This window comes from Sarcophilus harrisii, chromosome 6 (assembly GCF_902635505.1).
Source record: "Sarcophilus harrisii chromosome 6, mSarHar1.11, whole genome shotgun sequence".
NCBI lineage: Eukaryota > Metazoa > Chordata > Mammalia > Dasyuromorphia > Dasyuridae > Sarcophilus > Sarcophilus harrisii.
This window is the reverse complement of record NC_045431.1, coordinates 47,314,250-47,339,234: the sequence shown is the minus strand read 5'-3', so window position 1 is coordinate 47,339,234 and position 24,985 is coordinate 47,314,250. Positions and strand designations below refer to the sequence as shown.

Below are 24,985 nucleotides of genomic sequence, written 5' to 3'. Positions count from 1 at the left end.
TGCTTCCTTGAGGTACAGTAGAAAAATTAAAAACCAGAGTACTTGGTTACATATTCAATTTTTATGAAACTCACTGTTTTCTCATCTGCAAAATGGAAATAATAATGGCTGTCCTATCTGCCTCATCTTATTGGATTATTTGAAAGATCAGCCATGATCATGAATATAAAATAATTATAAATTATAAAACGATATAGAGATTTTGAAATATTAGTATTGTTCATTATATTGGCAAATAATTTTCAGTGTACTTAGTCTATAAATGTTACTTTCTATACTCCAAAGTACAGTTCTAGTCTACATTATATAAAAGATACTCTCATTAATATCATTTGCATACATTTCATAGGTCCAAAAATTTAGAATTGTAAAGGACATAAGAAATCATGTAGTTTAGGTCAGCTCTCCTTTATTTTATGGAGGAGGAAATAGAGTCCTAGAAAAGGGAAATGTCTTTCCCAGTGTTGCACAGGAAATAAAAAGGATGAAAGCATTACAGATTGAGATGTAAAGTTGACTTCACTAAAACATCTTCATTTTGCAGATGAGAAAAACTGGGGCAGTTCTAGATGCAGTGACTAGAGCATTGGCCCTGAAGTCAGGAGCATCTGTGTTTAAATCTGGCCTTAAACACTTAACACTTACCAACTGTGTGATTGTAGGCAAGTCACTTAACCCCAATTGCCTCACTTAAATAAAGAAAAAAAGAAAGAAAAAAGGAAGGAAAGAAGCAAAGGAAGAAAGGAAGGAATGGGGGGTGAGTTCCTTGCAAAGGATGGTTTATTGAATTAGTAGATAGAAATGATATATTTAGATATGAGTGTAATAAAAAGGCATCAGTAAAATATATTTAAAAATAAAGACAGGCAAGATATTATAGCAGAAAATGAAATAATAATGATGATAGCTAACATTTATAAAATAAGGCATTTTCAAGAAAAAAATTTAAAAATATTACACAAGAAGTATAAATGTGAGCAAACTGGATCTATTTTGGGATTGTTTCTAGATTATATAGCTGAAATAATAGAATACAACAAATGCTATTTCTAACTTGTAAAATAGCTGATTTTTTTTTTTTTTTAATAATAGGTCCCCAGTGGTACCCTTCCCGTATTGGCCTTCAACTGGAACATGGTAAGTATGGATCAATAATATTCTATCACCTTGAATAACATCTTAAGGCTTTGGTCATTAGTCTTGTTTCTTTTGTTATTGATCTCCTCTGAATTGTTTTTTATCCCAAAACAGAGAAGGACAGATGAGAAGCTTTCTAATTAATAACATGTTTTAGTAATATTTATTTACTAATAATATTCAATCTAGTGAAAAAATTTAAATCTCTCAAGATTTCAAGCTGTCCTTCAAAAGTGGAATTTATCACTAAACATAATAAAGGTTCTTTCAACATTTGCTAGTATAAATAAAAATATAAAGCTCAAATCATGTTTATTATGAAAAAATATTTTCAGAATGCAACATATCTCCAGTCTCAAGTTTATGCTTATAACAATCCAAAATGTTCTGATAATTAAGACAGATATCCTATTTAATAAATGAAGTTGAGACTGAAATTAATTAGGAGAATATAATTGAAGACAACTATTTTAAAGAAGCTTCATAAATGGTGAGCAAATTGAATTTTCCTACATGGTCAACTTTCCAGCAATCACATTAGTTTAAAATAAACAAGCAAACAAACGTAAAGCTCAGACAGAAATTAAGAATCATTTTGTCAGTCTACTTCAGTTATACTGTTTAAATAACACTATTCAAGTCATATAACCACTTAACCTTATACTACAGTAGGGCAATTTGTGTTGATAACTTATCTGTCATATGTATATAAGTATGAGAGGCTATACTTCATTATATCCTTCATTCCTATATAGATTTTCCAAGGAAGTACTCAGGAGAGCTGCCACAACCAAAGAGTCATTTTCAGTATAACTTAGAGTAATAAGAAAAGGTCTTCAATTTTGTCCTTACTATGTGCCTTTGAGCTTAGCTCATTGCTATTCTACTACACTCAAGTGGTTTTTCAAGATTTCTAGATTTCTATAATCATTCTCTGATAAGACATTACATAAATCAGCTTCTCTGGATCACTGCATGTTTATCTGTAAAAGGAGTTTACTATATTTGTCTGAGATCTCTTTCAGTTTTCTGATCTCAAAATTATTGTGAATAATGATGATTTAAAAGAAAGTTTTATACTAAGAATTGAAGAAAATATTCTCACTAAAACACCAAAAAAGCAACTATTAAAAATATGCACTGATTATTTGGCCCATTTGAATTTTCCCTGCCATTCTAAATGAATAGATGAAATTACTTTCCTCAAACTCTATCCACAACTTTTTTTTTTCAGGCTTTTCTTTTTTTTCCCCTTAGTCTTTTCACAAACCTATAATTACCAAGGAAATATTATCTGTCTTGCAGTTTTGAATAGCATCTATTTGCATTCATAAAAGTATACTTATTGTCATTTTCATAAATAAATTCAAACTTTTGTCCCATTTCTGAGGTCCAATATGAGTCGGAAATAAGGAACATATATGTATTATCTATGTTTACAAGTGTTTGTGTATATGTAAATAAATAAATAAATATATATATATAGATATACATATGTGTGTATCTGTCTATATCTATCTATGTAGATGAGAGTCAAGATATAGATATAGCTGGATAATCAGTGAGAAAGTTCTGGAAATCATTCCAATTCAATGATAAGTGATTTGCAAATAATTTCTAAAATTGCAATGGGTTTTGCTAACTCAAGAGTTTGAATTGGACTATTAAATAATTTGAGCAAAATAAAAGTAGATCCTAAAAAATAGACATGTTAGAAGTGATTAGCAAATGAAAGATATAAGAAATCCTATTTATTGGAGGGGGTGTTATGGTTCTGGACTCATGATTTATCCACCCTTTGGAATCCTTTTCCACCAATGGTGAATAATAAATAGTTTGCATTTATTATATCTTTAATCTAATTTATATCACAATTGTTTTGTCTTACTCCTAGACTGCCTTAAGGAAAGGATGCTTAGAGAATAAATTTTAAATGTTTAGTAACTTGAATTTAAATTTGAAGCTAAAATAATTAAAAGACCTACAGGAAACTATTTTAAGATAATGTATTGAGTGACTAGAAGAGATTTATCATATCAGTCAACAAGAATTAGTTCTTACTAAATATCAGGAACTTTACTAAATACTAGATTTCCAAAAACAAAATAGAAAACAAGCATATAAAATTCCTCTACATCTACTCAAGAAGTTTACAATACAATGGAGAGAAAATAGGAAAATAATTAGATGCAAATAAAACATACAATGTAGATTAAAGGTAATCTCAGTGGGCAAGACATAAACAGTTAAAGAACTGAGAAAATCCATCTGTATCAAGTTGAATTTAATATATGTCTTGAAAGATGTCACAGAAGATAGTAGGCAGGAGCAAACAGGAGGAAAAGAGAGAATTCCAGGTTTAGGAAACAGACAGTATAAAGACACAGGCAGAGCCAGGAACTGGGGTGAATAGTAAGAAGACCACTGTTGCCAAATGGTAGAGTGTGTGGAGAGGAGCTATCCAATAGAGGACTTGGTGTGTGATCCAAGAGTTAACAAGGAACTTCTAAGTTTGGGGAAAATGAAAATTGTATTCATAATGATGAGCTCAGAGATGCATTGAAGAATCAATGTAGAGACATTTAGGTAGTGCAATGGATAGAGCACCGACCCTGAAGTCAGGAGGACCGGATTTCAAATCTGGTCTCAGACACTTAACACTTCCTAGCAATGTGACCCTGTGCAAATCACTTAACCTCAATTGCCCCAGGGGAAAAAAGTCAATGTAGACTTTTTAAAAAAAAATATTTATATTTACTTTGCAAATGTAGAAGCAAAGCGGTTTTCGTGCTGATGAGCATCTTGGAGGTTTCTGAAAAAGTCTAATCTTCATTATATGAAGACTCCTATTAGAACCAGAAATTAATATCAAAATGCATTTCCACTTTATAATTATATTATACAATAAACCTAGATCATAGGAAGTGAAAATCCCAAAGTATATTGGCTTGCAGGAGTAAGGTACTTATGAATTGGAGGATTGATGAAGAAAATTCATAAATATCAACATGTGAATTATAACAGTGCAGTAAAAAAACAAAACAAGACAAAACACATAGATTTAGAATTGAAAGGGACACTGAAGTACATTTAATCCAATCTCCTCATTTTATAGATGAACAGTATATATATTCATATGCACACATGTATGCACATGTACATACACACAGATTTGTGTGTATATGTGCATAATATGAATGTGCATATGCATGTATACATGTATATGTGCGTATTCCATAGGACTATAATTGCTTTTCCTAATATCTCAAAAGAAGTAAGTAGTAAGGACTGCTTTTGAACTCAAGTCTTCTGATTCCAAATCCAGCAAACTGTGTTTCTTTAAAGCATATTATCAATTTAAAAGCATGTGAGAAGTCAAGACTTTTCAGTTTTATTTTATACTCTCAATCATAAAAATGTCAGTCTTATGTGAACACATATATGTGTGCATTTGTATGCATACATACACATGAAGAGAGACGCACATGTTTTGCGTATTTATATATACATATTTTTGGATAGGACTTGTACTTTTCTTGGTAAAGAGAAATTGTAACTGATCACATGTGTTGGTAGAGGTAAAATATTTATCAGTAGTTCCTTACTTCAGTGAAATTGGAGATGTTTTAAAAAAGAAAAATAAGAAAAGAAGAGAAATAAAAAAGGAACTCCCAAGGAGGAAATCCTCTTTTCTGATAGCTATATGTGCTTCTTCTTCAATATTTCATTTTAGAAAACTGCTGGAAATTGAAGTTTAATGACTTTTTTCAAGGGATACAGGGTCACACATTGTCAGTGAAAATTTGTGGACTCTTGTCTTCTTGAATCTAAAGCTGCCTTGTTATCCACTATGTCAGGCTGCTTCTTTTAGACATTTTTATTATGTTTAATTGATTCATATCCTTATTCTTTTTTTTTTCTTTTTAATAGGTGGGCCCTTTCTGAAGGATTATGTAACCATTCAAAGTATTGCAGCTTCTTCCATTGTTACCTTATATTTCACAGATCTAGGTCAGCAGGTCAGTTGGACAACAGTAAGTACAAATTTGAATTATTTAGCAAAGCAGATCTTGCCATAAACTCTTGTGTTCTATCCCATCCTTTCCTTGTAATACAAGTGGGGACAAATATGCATATTACCAAAAGATGAAGAATTGAGTCAATTGATCAACAATCTAAAGCTAGAGCATTAGTAGTATTTCTGAATGTTTCAATATGAAAATCTGTTCTTAGTAGAAACAGCTATTATTTGACATGATTCACATCAGAAGAAGGAAAAAAAAGAGAGAAAAAGCTAGAGATGAGGGTGAATAGAAAGAGAGTTAGAGAGGGGAGAGAAAGAGACAGACAGAGAGAGAGAGAGAGAAACAGAGACAGAAAGGCAGACAGAGACAGAGACAGAAGAAAAGGAAAAAAAAATAATCAGCTTCAGAAAATAAATAAATCAGCCCTCAGACTCTTTTAGCATTATCTATTTTCAACCCACGAATGGGGAGGAAAAAAAAATATATATATACATACATACATATATATATATATATATATATATAAATATATATATACACACACATACACACACACATACAAGCTTCCTTGGAATATATCACAACAGGAGATGATATTGTCCAATAAAACACTGATTATAAGTGTGTTGTTGTTATTATTGTTGCTGTTTGTCCTTTGTTCTCCACAAGTACCACAAATTCATGGTGGTAATGTCATAACATGCAAGTGAATTGGAGTTTGTCTTGTTCATCTACACAAGATCCAGTAAATAAAAAACAAAACAAAACACCCCTACTAGTGTAATTAATTGTATTCAAAATTGAACATAGATTAACAATATCATCTATGGCTGATCACTAAATCTTTTAGGAATCTAGGCAAGTTTGCAACAGTATTAATTGTAGAGAAATTACTGACCTACTTAAGAAAAAAATAATTTTTCTCATATGATAAAAGCTGTAACAGAAACCACAGTTCAAGACCTTATCTTTGTGAAGGAATTTCATAATTTATATTTATTAATTTGTAATTGAAAGAAAAAAATATACTTGTGATATTAGCCATAATAAGAAAAAAAATGGAGGATGACAAATATTGTAGGGGGTTTAAGGAAATAAAATTTAATTCAATAATGGTGAAAAGCATTTGTAACTGTGCCGTAAAAGTCACTAATATAAAGGATATTTCTCAAAGAGATAAAAGAGATATATATTTATATAAATATATTTACAGACACTCTTTCCTTTTTTTTTTCCAAATAAAATGTTAACTTTATTTATTTATTTATTTTTATTCAATAGCCTTTTATTTACAGGATATATGCATGGGTAATTTTACAGCATTAACAATTGCCAAACCTCTTGTTCCAATTTTTCACCTCTTACCCCCCCACCCCCTCCCCTAGATGGCAGGATGACCAGTAGATGTTAAATATATTAAAATATAAATTAGATACACAATAAGTATACATGACCAAACCGTTATTTTGCTGTACAAAAAGAATCAGACTCTGAAATATTGTACAATTAGCTTGTGCAGGAAATCAAAAATGCGTGTGCATAAATATAGGGATTGGGAATTCAATGTAATGGTTTTTAGTCATCTCCCAGAGTTCTTTTTCTGGGCATAGCTGGTTCAGTTCATTACTGCTCCATTGGAAATGATTTGGTTGATCTCGTTGCTGAGGATAGCCTGGTCCATCAGAACTGGTCATCATATAGTATTGTTGTTGAAGTATATAATCATCTCCTGGTCCTGCTCATTTCACTCAGCATCAGTTCGTGTAAGTCTCTCCAGGCCTTTCTGAAATCATCCTGTTGGTCATTTCTTACAGAACAATAATATTCCATAATATTCATATACCACAATTTATTCAGCCATTCTCCAACTGATGGACATCCATTCAGTTTCCAGTTTTTAGCCACTACAAAAAGGGCTGCCACAAACATTTGTGCACATACAGGTCCCTTTCCCTTCTTTATAATCTCTTTGGGATATAAGCCCAGTAGTAACACTGCTGGATCAAAGGGTATGCACAGTTTGATAACTTTTTGAGCATAGTTCCAAACTACTCTCCAAAATGGTTGGATTCGTTCACAACTCCACCAACAATGCATCAATGTACAGACACTCTTTCCATAATATTCCAACGATGGAAATGAAAAGATAAGAACATGATGAGAAATAGGAAAACAGAAAATTGCATGAATTTTGGAATATTATTGAATATTATTTTTTCTTGTGTGATAGAAAATTAATGCAAGAAAATTAATTTCTTACAAATAGTTTTATTTCCACTTTAGAATATCTTCTCTGGGTATGTGTGCCAATGTGATTGCATCTTTCACTATTGTATTGTATTATATTTGTATACAATATTATACAAAAATTGCTAAATACTATTTGTAAGTCTTTCAAAAAAAAGATTTAGTAGAACATGGACAAGAATTACAAAGTGTGAGCAGGCATATGGGTTGTAATAAAGATCTTTAACATATAGTAAAGTATATGTTATAGTTCTCCGGCTAACTATGATTAATAAAAATAACTATCTATTACTTACATAGTATTTTAATATATGCAAACTCTGTTACAAATATTACTTCACACATAATAATTTGGATTTTCTCTATAATCAAATGTTACCTTAATTTTTTTTGGAATTATGTTCTAAACATTTGTTATTTTCAGAAATATATTTGAAATAGTGAGTTTCCATAAAGAAATATAAAGTATTTACAGCATACTTTAAATGTTATTTGATTTGAATCTTACAACAGCCCTGTGAGATAAATGCTATTATTATCCTCATTTTACAGATGAGGAAACTGAGGCTAAAATGTCAAGTGAATTGACACATAATTATATTTCTTGTAAATGTCTGGGAAATGTTTTTTTAACTCAGGTCTTCCTAAATTGAAATATTATACAACACCTCACAATATAACAAAACCTATGATATAGATAATATACAATACAATATAATTAACATAGCATAATATATTACGTTATTATACAAATATGATATGATGTGACATGAAGCATGACTTTACATAACACCACAACACAATTCTATGATACACACATGTAATCACACATGCACATGTATTCATATGTATATATGTCTGAATATGTATATACATGTGTATGATGTACACATACATAGAATGCATTTAGATACACTTTATTTCTTACAAATTGTTTTATTTCCACTTCAGAATATCTACTCTGTGTATATGTGCCAATGTGAGTGCACCTTTCACTATTGTATTATGTTTATATATAATATTATAAGAAAATTACTCAATAATATTTGTTGAAAAACACAACCTTTATCTAGATATGGTTTCTGCATGTTACTTAAAATTAACCAAAAATATGTTTTAATGTTTATTTGTAATGACCAGGGCATTCAGAAAATTTGCTGATGCCTTTTTGAGCAAAGAGTATATGGTTCTACAAGTTCAATTCATTGTGACCTTATTAAAAATTCCAACTCTATTACTAAACACAGGTTAAAAAGAAAAAAAAGTTAGGGAAAAATCTTTAACAATCTCATGGGCTTATAGTTATTTTTTTTAGAATTAAAGTTACTAAGGTGATAAAGAGTATGCCAACTGTTTTTGCCTCTTTTCTCCAGATGAACAACTCAGATTAACTGGGTGAGGGGGAGCAAGGAAAGGAGAAGGGAAGAGAGATACATTTTTTTCTGGCAGTGACAATCATTTTATGGTATCTAAAATATTTTTACAATGTAATTTTACTGCTTATAATATACTCAGAACTATTACATAAGTTTAAAGTATATTTTAAAACAAGGAAACAGTTGTGAATTTTTTAGCTTTTTTTTCTTTTAACATATAGCATTAAAACATGATAGGAACATGATCAAAACAATGCTAGTGAATGAGTAATGAGGTGAATTTTAGTTACTATTCAACAATTATCTTCTTACATTATGATCATAATCAAATCATTTGATCTCTCTGGGTCTCAGTTTCCTCATCTGTATAACCAATGATTTGAACTAGATGATACCTAATATCTATTGATTCTAATGTTCCATATGTTAAAGAAGTGATATTTTCTAACGTTGTTTGTATCTGCTACATCACCAAAAAATGGCCTTATTCACAAATTGAATTCTATGGGATTGGAAGAGATTAAGACAACAAACAATAATATATATATTCTCTCTTGTACCATAATGAAATGATTAGTGCAAGATACTCACTTGGGTATGGTTGAATGTCTATTCAATATTTAATTAGATTGATAGGAAAGAAAAGGGGTAAAATAGATTTGGGGAATCAAACAGTCAGTCATTTAACATTTATTGTCAACAGTTGTGCTAAACTCTGGAAATAAAATTATAATTATAAGGAAAGGCAGACCTTGAAGGAGTTTATACGCTCATGATGAAAAACAACACATAAAAGGAAGTAGAAAAGGTGTGAGTGGATACCAAGTCAGCACCATGTCAAGGAATACAATCTAGAGATGAATAAGACTTGGCTGCTCTTGGACTCACCTTAAATGAAGGTTTTTAGAGGAGACATCTAATCTAAGGTAGAGGACTTAAGGACAAAGTGCACTCCCCATGTGTGATGGACTAAAGTCAGGATGAACAATTGTGGAATAATAGAAGTCTAGAGTATATAGAGAGGAATAAGGCCAGAATACTTGTTAATTCAAAAGTTGCCATTAAGCTAATTTTAAATTGGTTGAGGTTGCCAAAATTGTAGAATCTTTAAGCTAAATGAAATCTTTAGAACCCAATTCAGAAATTTTATCTACTGTGTCCTTGACAAATGAGCATCAACTTGAATTTTTCTGGTGACAAACTTTACTGTTACATGAAATCCTTTACATTTATGTACTGCCCATTGTTAAGAATTTCTTCTTATGAACTCTATATGCTTCCAACTTCCCAACTGTGATCTAGTTACAGTTATACTCTGAACTTACAATAATAGCTCTGTTGCCTTTTCACATAATTTATGATTTCTTTCTCCTATTTTTCTTCCCTAAACAAAGTAACAAAGTTGCATATTTTTAAGGTTTTTCATTATCCTGGTTTCCCAACTTTTAACAGATTATAGTTTGACAGTCATATAAAGTAAAATTTTATCTCAGTGGATAGACTGCTTGACCTGAAGTCAGGAAGATCAATTCAAATATGATATCTCTTAGCTTTATAAACTTAGACTAGTTATTTTATCTTTTCCTCAGTTTCCTTATTTGCAATTAGGATCATAATAGCCTCTAACTTCAAAGGTGGTTGTGAGGATCAAATGAGTTAAATGAGATATTTATAAAGTGATTTTCAAATTGACAATGCTATATAAATACTAGTTATCATCATGAATACAATATATCATTATTATATTAATAAAGGGAACATACAGGATCTGAAAAGTACACAGTGGGACTATTACTCCCTTAATCACAACTCTTTTTTTAATAATTTGTTTTTTTAATTAATTAATTTATTTTTTATTTAATAGGACCAAGGTGGTTTGGCGGTAACGGCAGTATTAAAAATTTTGACCTTTTGGTTTTCCTTTTTCCCTTACCCCAATTTTTAAAGGGGATGGCGGGGGATTGACCAAAGGTTGTTTTTAAGTATAAAAAATTAAAAAGAATAAAAAAGTTATAATGGGAAAAAATGTTTTATTTTTTTGAAAAGGGAATTTTGGGACTTGAAAATTTATTTTGTTAAATTTGGTTTTGGTGGGGAATTTGGCGGTGGGCATAAATATGGATTTTTGGGTTTTCAATGGTTTTGGTTTTTTGTCTTTCTCCCCGGGTTCTTTTTGGGAAGTGGTTGTTTTCGGCTCCATTTTGTTTTGGTTTTCCTTGTTGGGGAGGCCGGTTTGTTTAACAATGGTATTGTTGGGGCCCTGGGGCCTGTTTTTCCTTTTGGTAATTTTTAGGTTTGAAATATTGGTTGGGGCTTGGGTAAATTTATAATAACAAACCAAATTTTTTCGGTTATTTTGTTGGCACCATGTTTCCGTTTTTGCCCTTTGTGGCCCAATTTCCTAAAAATTTTTTGCTATTTTAAAGTAATTTGATATGTGTGTTGGAGGAGGGCCCGGGTTTTTCCGAATAATTAATTTGATTGGAGGTTTTTTTTTAATGGAAATTAGTTTACTTTTTTTTATTTGGAGGTTTTTGTTTTATTTTTCCTTTGCCTTTTTTTGGGAGAATGGTTTTTTTTATAAAATTAGAGAATTTTCTTTTTGGAAATGGGTTTTCGGGAATTTTTGATTGTGTGGTTATTTTGTTTATTGTTTTTCAATTTTGTTTTGCTTAGTTTTTGTTTTGTAAAAAATTTTTTAAAGGGTTTGGCCAAATTTTTTTTTTTGTGATTTAAAATGATTTGTGTTTTTCTTTGGTAAAAGATTTTCCCTTTCCACAGGTTTGAGAGGTAAAATTCCTGTGGGTTTTTCAATTTTTTTTTTTCTTTTTTGCCTTGGTAATGAAATTTTTATTTGGTTTTGGTGAAGGGTTAATGTGGACAATGCTTAAAGCGGCCATTTAGTTTCCCTTTTTCCCTGTCAAAATTTTTTTTCAAAAGTGTTTTAAAAGCTGTTTTGGGGGTTTGCAAAGGCGGTTGCTTTTTTTTTGAATGTTTTTTCTTGGAACCAACCAATTTGTTTCTTTCCTTGGCCAATTAAAATTGGTTTTGGTAAGGCTTGTTTTATAATTTTAAGCGGTTTTGCCCCTTTGATTTTTTTATTTTAACCTTGTTATTTTTTGTTTTTCCATATGGTTTTGTTTTATGTTTTTGGTTAAAAAAGTTTGGGGGAGTTTGATTGGTTGGGCAAATAAAAGATTAGTTTAGGTTTATTGTTATTTTTTTATTTTTTATTCCAAGAGATTTAATATTTTTCCAATTGTTGGGGATTTTAACTTTTAATTTGTGTGGTGGTTGGTTTTTGCTTGTTTTTTATTTTTCCCTTGGGGTTTAGGGATTTTTAAAATATTTTTAAGGTAACGGGTAGGTTATTTAAATGGAATTTTTTGTAACCTGATTGTTGGGATTTTTTTTAGTGATAAAGAAATGGATGACTATGTGGGTTTAATTAGTAATTTTGTGTTGTGGGATTTTTTAAAATTTTTTGTAGAATTTTCTGGGGTTTTTAAGTTTAATATATTGTCAGAAAGAGTGGATTTTGGTTTTCTTTTGTTTTTTTTTTTTTAATTTTTCCAGTTTATTGGTTAGGTTTTTCAATATTAAATAGTAAGGTGATAGGTGGGCAAATTTTGTTTACTTAGATTTTTTGGGAATGGTTGAGTTTGTTTTCAAGGATGGCTTGGATGGGTTTTTAAATAGAGTGGATTTTTTAAGGAAAAGTTTTTTTGTTTTCAAGGTGTTTTTTTTAGGAATGGGATGTTGGGATTTTTTTAAATGTTTTTGCTTTGAGATGACTTATGGTTTTTTGTTAATTTTGGATTAAATGGCCAATTATATTATGTTTTTCTTTGGTTGTTTGGAAATAAATTTTTTGGTTTCTTGGAAATTTTTGGCCTTTTTTGGCTAATTTTTTTAAGATTTTGGCATTTTATTGGGAGATTGTTAATTTTCTTGTTTTGGGGGTTTAGGTTGTTTTGTGCTAGAAGGAATTTGGTAGGACCTTTTTCCTTTTTTTTTATCAAATAATTTATATAGATTGGGGCCACTGTTTTTAAATTGGGTAAAAATTAATGTTCCATTTGGCCTTGGGATTTTTTTTAGGGAGTTGTTTAATTGCCTTGTTTTTTCTTTTTTTTCTGAAATGGGGAGGTTTCAAAATTTCTTTTTCCCTTTAGTTTGGGGTTTTTTTGGAGGTAGTTCCATTTTCCTTTTAGGTTAATAAATTTATTGGGATAAAGTTGAAAAAAATAATTTCCTTATTTTCTTTAATTTCCTTCTTGGAAAGTTTTTTTCTTTTTAAGACTAATTTTATTTTCCTCCCTTCCTTTTTTACTAGATTTACCAAAGGCTTATTTTTTTATTGGCTTTTTTCATAGAACAAATTTAGTTTTTATTAATTAGTTCAATAGTTTTTTACTTTTCAATATTTTTTTTTTCTCCCTTTAATTTTAGAATTTCAAATTTAGTATTTGATTGGGAAGTTTTAATTTGGTCTTTTTTTTAGTTTTTTTTTAGTTGCAAGCCCAACCATTAATCTTTTTTCTTTTCTGTTTTATTCAAGTAAACCCCTAAGGATATAAAAATTTCTTATTACCTTTTGGCTGATCCCACAAATTTTTGGGTATGATGTTCTCTTTGTCATTATCTTGAGGAAATTTTTAATTGTATTTAATTTGCTGTTTTATCCAATTTTTAGATTGAGATTGTTTAGTTTCCAAACTTTTTTGGTGTATTTCCCAACTTTTGTTGAATGAGTTTTTATTGGATCGATTTGAAAAGAAAGTATTTACTATTTTGCTTTCTTTCCATTTAATTTTTGAGGTCTTTATGTCCAATATATGGTCAATTTTTTTAAAACAGGTTCCATGAATTGCTGAGAAGAAAGTATATTTTTTATTCCATTCAATTTTCCAAAGAGGGCCCAATAACCTAATTTTTCTAATATTTTTTTTACTTTTTAATTTTTTCTTATTTGTTTTGTGGTTTAATTGTTTAATTTTGAGAGTGAAGGTTGGGATTTTCCCTTTTAAGATTTGTTGTTTTTTTTTGAATTTTTTAATTCTTCCTTTAGGGAAGTTGGATGCTAAATTATTTGGTATAAGTTTAATTATTGATATTTTTCATTGTCTATGCATTTTTAGAGGATGTAGTTTTTCCTTATTCTTTTAATTAGATTAATTTTTTGCTTTTTGCTTTTGATTTGGATGGTTACCCTTTGTTTTTGATTTCACCTGAAGATAAAGATTTTACCCAGCCTTACCTTTTATCATAAGTATCTCCCTTGTTTTAAATTGTGTTTTTGTAAACAAAATATTGTAGGGTTTTGACTTTTTGATCCAGCCTGCCATCTGCCTCTCTTTTTATGGGGGAGTTCATCCATTCAATTTACGGTTAGAATTTATTAAATTGTATTTCCTGCCATTCCAATTAACCCCAGATTTATGCCTTTTACTTTTTCTTGCCTTCCCAACCCTCTTTTCCCCATTTTTAAACTTATTAAACCCTCTTTGTTTCACGATGCTTAACCTCTTTATAATCTCTCCTTCCCCCTTTGAGTCTTTTCCCTTCCTTCCCTTATTACTTTTCTTTTTCCCTTTTCCTCTCCCCTGTTTTTAATGAGGTGAGAGGAAATTTTTTCTAAAACAAATGTCAATTATTTTTTTCTTTGAGCTAACTCTGATGAGAGGTAAATTCACACAATGTTCCTCCCCCTTCTAAATTCCCCAGATATGATAAGTTTTTTGGCCTCTTTGTGGGATGTGGTTTCCCTTTTTTTATCCCTCCTTCCCACCTTATTCTGCCATCATCCCTTTTCCATATCTACTTCCCTTTTTATGTTATATCGGTAAATCAAATTATAATGTATTCTTTTTGTATATCCACAACAGAAAATACAATTCTCAAGAGTTATTTTGACGTTTCTGCATCTCTTGAGTTCTATGGTTGGAGATCAAATTTTGTGTTTAGTTCTGGTTTTTTCCTTAGAAACAAATGGAATTCATTTGTTTCATTGAATGTCCATCTTCTTCCCTGGAGAAAATCCAGTTTAGGCTGGGTAGGTTTTATTCTGGCTGCATCCCAAGTTCTTTTGCCTTTTGAAATATCAGATTCCAGGCCCTTCGGTCCTTTAGTGTGGAGGCAGCCAGATCTTGGGTAATATTTATTGTGGCACCTCGGTATTTAAATTGTTTTTTTTGGCTGCTTATAAAAAATTTTTCCTTAATCTGATAGTTCTGAAATTTGGCCACCATATTCCTTGGGGTTTTTATTTTAGGGTTTCTTTCAGAAGGTGTTCGATGAATTCTTTCAATGCCTATTTTACCTTCTGATTCTCTTACATCTGGCAGTTCTTCTTTATTGATTTTTGTAAAATAGTATCTAGGCTCTTTTTCATCATAGTTTTTAAAGTCCAATAACCTCAAGATTATCTCTCCTAGATCTATTTTTTCCAAGTCTGTTGTTTTTGGAAGTAAGATAATTCATGGTTTTTTTTCCAGTTTGTCATTTTTTTGTTTTTGCTTGACTGATTCTTGTTGTCTCAATGAATCATTAGTTTCTATTTGTTCAGTTCTGATTTTTAATGTATTATTTTCTTCATTAGCTTTTTTTACTTCTTTCTGTATATGTCCAATTGAGTTTTTAAATGTATTATTTTGGTCCGTGGAATTTTTTTCCAATTCACTAATTTTTTTTTTTTTTTGAATTATTTTTTCCAATTCAAGATCCACTTTTGAGAGTTCTTGTCTTTTCCAATTCACAAATCCTACTTTCTATAAAGTCTTTTTTTCCAATTACAATTTACTTTCATGAGATTTTTTTTTTTTCCACACAGATTTTTTTTTCCCTGCTCTTCCTGGGAATTTTATCTATTCCAATTCGTATTTCAGGAAGTTGTTGTTTCTTGTAACTTCTTTTCCTTTCCCCATTTTCTTTAACTCTTTTTAGACTTTTAAGGTCTTTTCTATGAGAGCATCATGTGGAGGACAGTCTGATGCATTTTTTGGTTAGAGGTCCTTCAGGTTTGCTGACCTGCTCTTTTTCTGCATAGAAGCTGTTGATCATTCTTTTCATCTTTTTATTCATGTTTTAAAGCCTTTAGGTTATGTCTCCTAGGCAAGGGGGTTACCAGCTTCCTCTGCAGAACAGGGAGATATGTAATCCGATTTCCGGTTCTGAGGTATGGGAGTGCTCTGAATGAGAGTTTTCCCTTCCCCCAACAGGAGGTGGATTCAGCACTGGCTGAGCTATGGAAGTGCCCAGTAGGGCTGTGTGGGTTAGTGATTGCCCTCGGCTAGAGACTAAGGGGTGAAAGTGTCACTGCCCCAGGCCGGAGCCTCTTGTGGGACTTTTGAGTATTAGCAGCTGACCGCAGACCACCCAATTCTACTGGACTCTTCCCGGAACTCTGCCCCAGCGTCTCTGCCTGACAAATCAACCCTGGGAAATCTCTATGGCCCCAAGCCAAGCCCTTCACTGCACAGATTGGAGGCTAACCCGGCCTGTGTCCTCCTGCCATGCAGGATCACAACTGCCCCCAAGGAAAAGCCCTGTACTGGGAGTTGGGGCTTGTGCTGAGATCTGTGCTTTCACTTTCGGTTTGAGGCTCTCCTCAGAACCTAATTTCTCTCCCAGTCTATGCTGATCTCCCCCCTGGCCCCGGAACCAACCTTTTTTGGCAAGACTGCAGATTTTCTTCTGCTGGTGAGTTGTTCTACTTCTTATCTTTACAAATTGTAGCAGCCAAGACTATTTTTGAGGCTCAATATAATATTGATAAAGAGGGTAAGAGAAGAGCTTAGAAAATCACGTGTGCCTTCTCCGCCATCTTGGCTCCGCCCCCTTTTTTAATAATTTGGTTTGTAATTGCATTCATTAACTTTTTTTATAAGTCAAATCATATCATTGACTTGTTTTGAAACTGCTGTTAAGACAATCCCTAAATCTCCTTCATATAACTGACTATTTAGCCCTGATTTCCTCATCTTATTATAGGCAGGTGATTTAAGAAAAAAATATTTTAAATGTAATAATTCACATCTATTTCTAATTAATTATTATATCTTGTTAGATTTTGTTCATCAATTCAGTCCTTTAAGAAATTTATAGTTCTCCTTGCCTCTAAGTAAATCACAGTTTTTTACTTATCATAGTGCTACTTAATTATGAAAATCTTTAATATAGTATATAAAAATATAGTTCATGATGAAACTTTGAGTGATAGCTAAGTTTGGTTTGATTGAGAATCCCATGAAGAAGACTGACAAGGAGTACTCAAATAGATATATGAAGACAAAGTATGTCATTGAGAACATTTTTTCCTAAAATGGCATATTATCCTAGAAATAAAAGAATTAACACAAAAGTATTGAAGTAAGTGATATTTATCCATATATATGGCCAAAGGGGAAGAAAAAAAATAATAGAAAAAAGAATTACAAACCATTAACAGAAATATAACATATCAACCATAAGTGAAATGCACATTAGAAACACATTTTTTTTTTTTTTGGCATTTCTAGTAAAGTGGTAAAGATGGAAAAAAGCAAGAAAAAAAAAGCTAGTACTGGGACAAGAAGGCACAGCAGGAAGAGAAGGAAGATAGCACTGCTGGTGAGCCATAAAATGATCCAACAATTCAGAGAAACAGTTTGGAACTATGCAAAAGAAAAACCAAACCAGAAAAAGTCATAAAGTATTCATATTCTTTGATCCTGAGATCCCAATGCTAGGAGTATACCACAAGGAATTATCTCATTGAGGGGTGTGTAGAATTCCTATATATACCAAAAAAAATTCTTGATAACTATGTGTGTTTGTGTGTTAACTGATAATCATAAAAAAAGAGTGGCTTTTGAATTGTAAATGATTACATAAACAAAATACAACATACCAATAACAAAAGATTGCTTCATAAAAAAAACAAAAAAACAAAAAGCAAAAACAAACCATGAATTAAGGAATAAAATGTTCTTTTCATAATATTTAGAATATCAATAATAGAAGCAATAAATCAAAAAGTATTTAAATACCTATTATGTTCATGGCACTGATAGGTGCTGGGGATACAATTCTTTTCCTATCTATACTTGCAAGAAAGTTACCTTCCTCCAAGAGAAACAAGGACACTATATCCATCTATCAATATTTAGTTATATACCTATAGCTATAGTTATCTATATAAACTATATAGACAAGCTATTTACAGGAAGATAAAATACAAATATGCCTTACAAAAATTAAAAGAATAAAAAATATAATTACTTATGACAGAAACATTAAATTATCTCATATAAAATGTTGTAACTAAGATCCTCAGTCATTTGTATAAAGGGTCAAAAATACACCGTTAGAAAGTGAATTGGAACATCACAGTAAAAAAAAAAAAAAAAAAAAAAAAAAAAAAAAAAAAAAAAAAGGAATGTTTATGTTTTTAGTAGCCAGGATCAATTAAACAAAGCCTGAGAGGAAAATTTACAATGACTTTCATCATAATGGAACAAACCTTCTTTTGAATTAAAATTGAGGCTGCTCTTAAGCACTTGGAGTTCAGCAAATTTATAACAAATCAGGTTGTATATTTCATTTATATTTCCTAAAACAGTATATTGTTATTCTACCTCTACTTTTCCTTTCAGCCATTTACTAAATTGAAGTTTTCAAGTATTTTTCATCAGTGGAATCCTCAGTGCTGCTTACGTTGTAGAAACATTATATTTTCATATTTAAGTATTTTGTTAATTCACTATAAGTACCTTTGAAAGGGTCAAATGAATAAAAACTGGTTATGGTAATAAATTAGGTTTTAAAATGCGGGAATCTTCTTTAAAATAAGAAGCCATTAGGTAATTTGAATAACTCTCCCAGCATCTGCAAATGTTAAAGAGCTTATGTTTTTCATAAAGCTTGTCAGGTTTTATTTCAGGGGCTGTGGCAATTCCATTATCCATTACTTTTCTTGAGGAGATTTGCATGCTAAACCTTTGTTTTTCTTTTTTATTCATTCTTTTATTATATTTCTCATCAAAACACTCCTGCCTGCTTCTTCTCCTTTTTGCCTCTGGACTGAAGATTTATTTTTTATTTAAAATGGTGCATTGTTGAAAATTTATTCACTACTTCCTCCTCCTGATTGCTGTAGAAGACTATTCATTGTATGGACCATTTACTTTTCATTCTGAATTATGAATAATTTTTGTTATAAAACATTTTTGTGATGTCAAGAAGCTGTTGCTGAAAGCTATGCTGAAATTTTAGGGTTTTTTTTGTTTTTATGTGAATTATAAATGAATATTACTTTCATTTAAGAAGAAAAAAGTCATTGTATTTCTTGATGGCATTTTATTGAATTGTGATGAATAACACTGATCAAGACAAGTCATTCTGACTACTCCTTCCCTCTTTGAAGTATTTGAACTGACTATTGTCCTATTTGACCCAAGTAGGTCAGAAACTATGTTATTATCTATAGGAATGACTGCCATTCAAAATTAAATATTCAGGAAGGGATGCAGCATTCACGTTTTTTTTTTTTTTTTAAACTAATATTAGTATTTGTCTAGTGCATAAGCTCATCTGGCACTTTCATAAAGAGACCACATGGAATGGCAGCCATATTCTTTCCTTGACCCTGAAACTTGTTCTGGGTTCATTGTTTTAAGTTTGCCTGTTTCCTAAATAGTAGAAATAAGATCCTCAGTACTTGAATTGTACCTCTTCCTCAGATTCCTTAAGAACAATTCTATTCTAAAAGGGTTTGGGAGTGAGGGTGGGGAAGAAGCCAAATGCTATATAATGCAAACATGAATCAAGTGTAGAAAAATATAGCCATTAATGATAGACTAACAGAGACAGAAAAACAAAGAGAAAGGCAGACAGAGAAATACAGACAGAACTAATCAATAATGAGAGACATTATTCTTTCTCTCACATTAATAGCCAATTATTGAATTAGGACTAAGATGCCCTATCCCCTCTATTTCCTTTCTCAGAAATTAATCTGTAGGATATTCAGACAGTCTTTGAAGTGAAGAGCTGATAATGAGATGAAAATTTTGGTGAAATTTACTTAACCCGGAAAACTTAGATTTGATCAAAACTTAAAGAAATTCTAGTCTTGGTGAATTGGTGAATTCAGGCCCATCATGTTTTAATCAGACAGGTGGGTGAAAGTAGATTTCCCCCTTTTGTTCAGATTACCCTAAATGGTGTTGGTATAGGTAGAGATGAGTCTCTTGGACCACTATGAGTGATCAGAGTCAAGTCCCCCAGAATCTTATTAGAAGGTATCTCTCATTATAATATACATTCTCTCAAAACATATTAACCATTCAGAGTTAATTACTACTCTCAGGTGTACATCTTTTTCAAAGTCTTTATAAGTAGTAAAATTTCTACAAAATAGGTGAGTGGGATATACACATAATAAATATACATACATGTATATCTACATATATGTATGTGTTTATATATAATATATGCATGTACATATACACCATATACATATATATATATATATATATATATGTATGTATACACACAGATTATAGAATCTAGGTGCTATTTTTCAAGCTACATTATCTTTTGAATCTTTTTTTTTTTTTTTGCACAAGGTGTATAAGAGCAATAGAACTATTTCCTTATTACCCATGGACTAATGACTAAGACTTTTACAAAGAATTTTAGTTTTCCATCCTCTCCTTTCTTTGTCCTAGCCACTAGTATTAACTCCTTCTTCCTTAAAAAAGCAAATCACTTCTTTATTTCTGACTTTATCCTCTTAGAACAGAATACTTTTTGAAGTACCTTAAAGCTTGTATGATCATTTGATATGAAAGCATTTAAACTTTTATGAAAATGCATTAACAGTATTTTCAGTGTTCCTATTAATCATTCTTAAAGCTTCATCCCCAATGTCAAGTGAAAAAATTCCCTCTACGAAAATTCCAGGGTTTAGGAAGAATGGGTAATTATTTCTGGAGTGTCATAAAAACTTTCTCATTAAATCATAGTTTTAATATCAGAAACATTCTTAGATATAATCCCTTTCAACATTCTTGATAAAAAGAAGAAAAAAGGAAAGAGATATTAAACACTCAGCACTGTTAAGCACTGTTGTGTTGTGTTAATCACTGTTTTGAAAACCACAATCAATAAATATTATAGTTTTTTTTTATTTTTTTCTTATAGAACTGATAGAAATTTCATTCCAACAGACAAATTTCATTAGTCTATAATTTCAGCTTTCAGTACTGACAATCCCTTTGCTTTTGTTCATATTTTTTTGTTTGTTTATTTTCATCTCAGTAAAAATGAAGGCATTATGAAGGAATTGTATGCTTATATAGTATTAGCAAGAGAAAAGATATCTTGTATCCTACAATTTGTTCCTTGGTGTTAGATAGATAACAATGGATGTTTCTTTGTTTTTCTGTCTGCTATTGTTGTAAAAACCCTCTACTTAACCTATGTATCAAATTTCCCCTTTTTTGAAGCAGAATTGATTTTGTTTAAGAAAGTTTACTTCAAACAATTTAAAGTAAGAAGTGGTGACTGAATTATCAAAATCAGGATGAATACTTGTTAAAAAATATAAGCAGTCTCCCAAAGCAGAGGATTTGATCCATTCACAAAGTCATTGGATGAGAACTGGTACTATACCATTCCTATTCCAAATCAAAAACCCAGAACAACAAACCACTTCAAATTACACATGCTTTAATTTCATGCCCCAGGGTATACATAACACTTTGCCCTGGGTGATGACTGTTTTCCCTCCTTTTCAGCACATGAAGTCAAATGGTTTCAACATTCCAGTGCTATCAGGCAGGAATAGATTGAGTGAGGCTGACATTCTGCCAAGGCATAAGGATGTTTATGCTTTTTATGGCCTGCAGACCTGCTTATCCCTTTGTTATTACCCTCTAGTTGCAGTGAAACCTACTGATAAAGGGGAAAGGGCTGTTTTATTCCTTAAAGTTGGACAGTGAGCAGATGACAATTCATTAGATGATTCTGTTAATAAGGCCAACTAGAATTTCATTGATTGTTTCTCCTACATGCTTAGTAATAATAATAATAATAATAATAATAATAATAATAAAACTATGATGTTGTGTGGCAGTTTCAGAATATTAAATACCCAGTGGCAATACTAGATGATTATAGGTTAAATTTATTATATGCTATACTTAATTTTGGGGGGGAGTGGAGGACAAAGAGGGTATTAAGCAAAAGAGGTATAATGTGAAACTTAATCATGTTTTACAGGCTTATTGCTATCTTTGTAGCATTTGCTAACTGTTTTATGATTTTTTCATTGATTTATTCATCTATTTAATAAACATTTATTAAATATCAGCTGTGTGCAGAGCAAAAGCCTAGGCGATTCACTATTTTCTTAACATATCTCTTCTCCCATAGAATTTACAGCATATTGTATATATTAAACAAAAACACATTTAACTACAAGGAATTAACTCAGAAATATAAAAATATTTTTATATAAAAAAGAGAAATATAATACAAAGAATGGTTGGAAAAGGAATATTGCTATTCTTTGTACTAACAAATTTTTTGTTAAAAAGGTACCATTTGTGTTGAGCATTAGCAAATGATTGGGAATTCAAGAAATGTCAGAAAGAGGAAGAATAATCCAGGCAAAGACAATAGCAGAAGCAAATGAGGAGAGGAGAGAGTGTTGTATGTTGAGTTGACAGAAAATAAATGTTTGGTACATGGATGAAAGATATGTGAATGAGAAATTCAATGTTCCTTTAATTCTCTCTCTCTGTGTATTTATGTGTGTGTGTGTGTGTGTGTGTGTGTGTGTGTGTATATATATATATATATGTATATGATATATCTATGGTAATCTATTAGTTAGAACATTGTTCTGTAATGTATACAAATTTCCCCAGTGCCTTCTCTCCCTGGGCTACCATCAACATGGTTAACTACCAAGAATCAGCTACTGAGTCAGCTTCTCTTCATGTTATACCTCCATCAGACAACTCCTACCCTAGCAGACACCTCCCCACACACATACACACACATGAGAACAATATGAAAATCAAAGTGCACAACTTTGATTACATTAATTTAAAAGTTTTTGCACCAAAACAACAACAACAACAAAAGAAGCAAGATTAAAGGGGAAGTGCAAAGCTGGGAGAAAAAAATTAACTTTACAGCCAGTATTTCTGATAAAGGTTACATATATCTACACATACATATAAACAAATAAAACTATCAAATTTATAAGTATACAAGTCATTCCCCTAATGATACATGGTCAAAGGATATGTATAGACAATTTTCAGATGAGGAAATTTAAGCCATTTATAGTCAAATGAAAAAAAGCTCAATCACTATTGATTAGAGAAATGCAAGTTAAAACTAACCTCACATCTATGGTACCACCTCACATCTCTCAGATTGGCTAAAATGACAGGAAAAGATAAAGATAAACATTGGAGGGAATGTGAGAAAACTGGGACACTAATGCATTTTTGATGGAATTATGAAATGATCCAACCATTCTGGAGAGCAATCTGGAACTATGCCCAAAGGGCATGCACAATTAAACTCTGCTTATGCTTTGACCCAGAAGTGATATTACTGAGTCTGTAATCCAAGGAAATCTTAAAAAGGGGGAAAGAACCCACATGTGCAAAAATGTTTGTAGCAGCTCTTTTTGTGGTAGCAAATGATTGGAAAATTGTCTATCAATTGGGGAATGGCTGAAGAAGTTGTGGCATACAAAGGTAATGGAATATCATTTTACTATAAAAAATGATAAACAAGCTGACCTTAGAAAAGCTTGGAAATATTTACTTGAACTGATGCTGAGCAAAGCAAGTAGAATCAGGAATACATTGTATTCAATAGCAGAAAGAACATATGATGGTCAACTATGAAAGACTTGTTTCTTCTCAGTGGTTTAGTGATCCAAAGCAATCTCAATAGACTTTAGACAGAAAATGCCATCTGCATCCAGAAAAAAGATTGATGGAGAGTTAATGTAAATCAACATAAGCTGTGTTCCCTTCTGTTTTCTGGTTTTTTTTTCTTTTTTACTCTTTCCATGGTTTTTCCCTTTTACTCTATTTTTTCTCTCCCAACTTGATTCATAAAGCAATCTATATTAAAAATAAATAAATAAAAAACAAACAAGAGAGTGACATTGTGTCCACGGGTCTCTACTTAGGAAAAAAAAAATAAACACTTTATCCATGTAGGGTTCCTTGAAATGATTTTTGATATGTTATATTTTATATGTTAAATTATCTAATATTTTTGAGTTTATTTTCTAGAAAGTATTGAGAATACACAGGCTTGTTGAATGCCAATTTTTCTCATTCAATATTGTAGATAATTTTGGTGGTTTTGATTTTTTTGGCTGCAGATCTAGTTCTTTTGATTATTGGTAGATATGATTTGAGGACCTGTGGCCTTTTATTGTGGCTGCTCATAATTTTATACAATTCTAATTGTAGCCCCAGCATTTTAAAAATGTTTTTGTTCTTGTTTCTTTTGAGATGCTTTCTGATCTGGAGGTTTCAAAATTTGGCAATTATATTCCTATGTGTTTTTCACAAATGATTCTAATTTAGGTGGTGATCAGTGGATTTTTTTCTGTTTCTACTTTACCCTGATACAGGACAAATTTCTTAGATTATTTCCTGTGTTATTGTGTCAAGATCCTTTTTTAGGTTGCAATGTTCAGGTGCTCAATTAATTCTTATATTTTCTCTTCTTAATCTATTCTCTAGAGCTGTCATTTTTTCTCTGTCATTTCTCTTTCATTTCTCCTCAACTATGTCTTTTTTTTAATTAAAGCTTTTTATTTTCAAAACATGAAAATGTTTTGCCCATGTATACATGTCTATGTATACATGGGCAATTTTTTCAACATCAACCCTTACAAAACCATTTGTTCCAAATTTTCCCTTCCTTTCCCCAACTCCCTCCCCTAGTGGGCAAGTAGTCCAATACATGTTAATTATGTTAAAGTACATGTTAAATCCAAAATATGTATACATATTAACAGTTATCTTGCTGCACAAGAAAAATCAGATCAAAAAGGAAGAAAAATAAAAACTGAGAAAGAAAACAAAATGAAAGCAAATAACAACAGAGGGATTGAGAATGCTATGTTGTGGTCCACACTCTGTTCCTATGATTCTTTCTCTGGGTGTAGAT

The 24,985-nt window shown here is 31.1% G+C and overlaps 1 protein-coding gene across 2 annotated transcripts in view; it reads left to right on the top strand.

The window, feature by feature from the left end:
• TECRL (trans-2,3-enoyl-CoA reductase like) overlaps nucleotides 1-24,985 on the top strand; it is a 150,540-nt gene that overhangs the window by 84,812 nt on the left and 40,743 nt on the right. The window contains exons 3-4 of one of the 2 annotated variants that reach the window (XM_031941412.1): nucleotides 1,093-1,137; nucleotides 5,068-5,156. In XM_031941412.1, coding sequence (XP_031797272.1) covers nucleotides 1,093-1,137; nucleotides 5,068-5,156 — 134 coding nt within the window. Of the gene's footprint in view, nucleotides 1-1,092; nucleotides 1,138-5,067; nucleotides 5,172-24,985 lie in introns of both variants that reach the window. The other variant, XM_031941411.1, reaches the window with a different exon arrangement.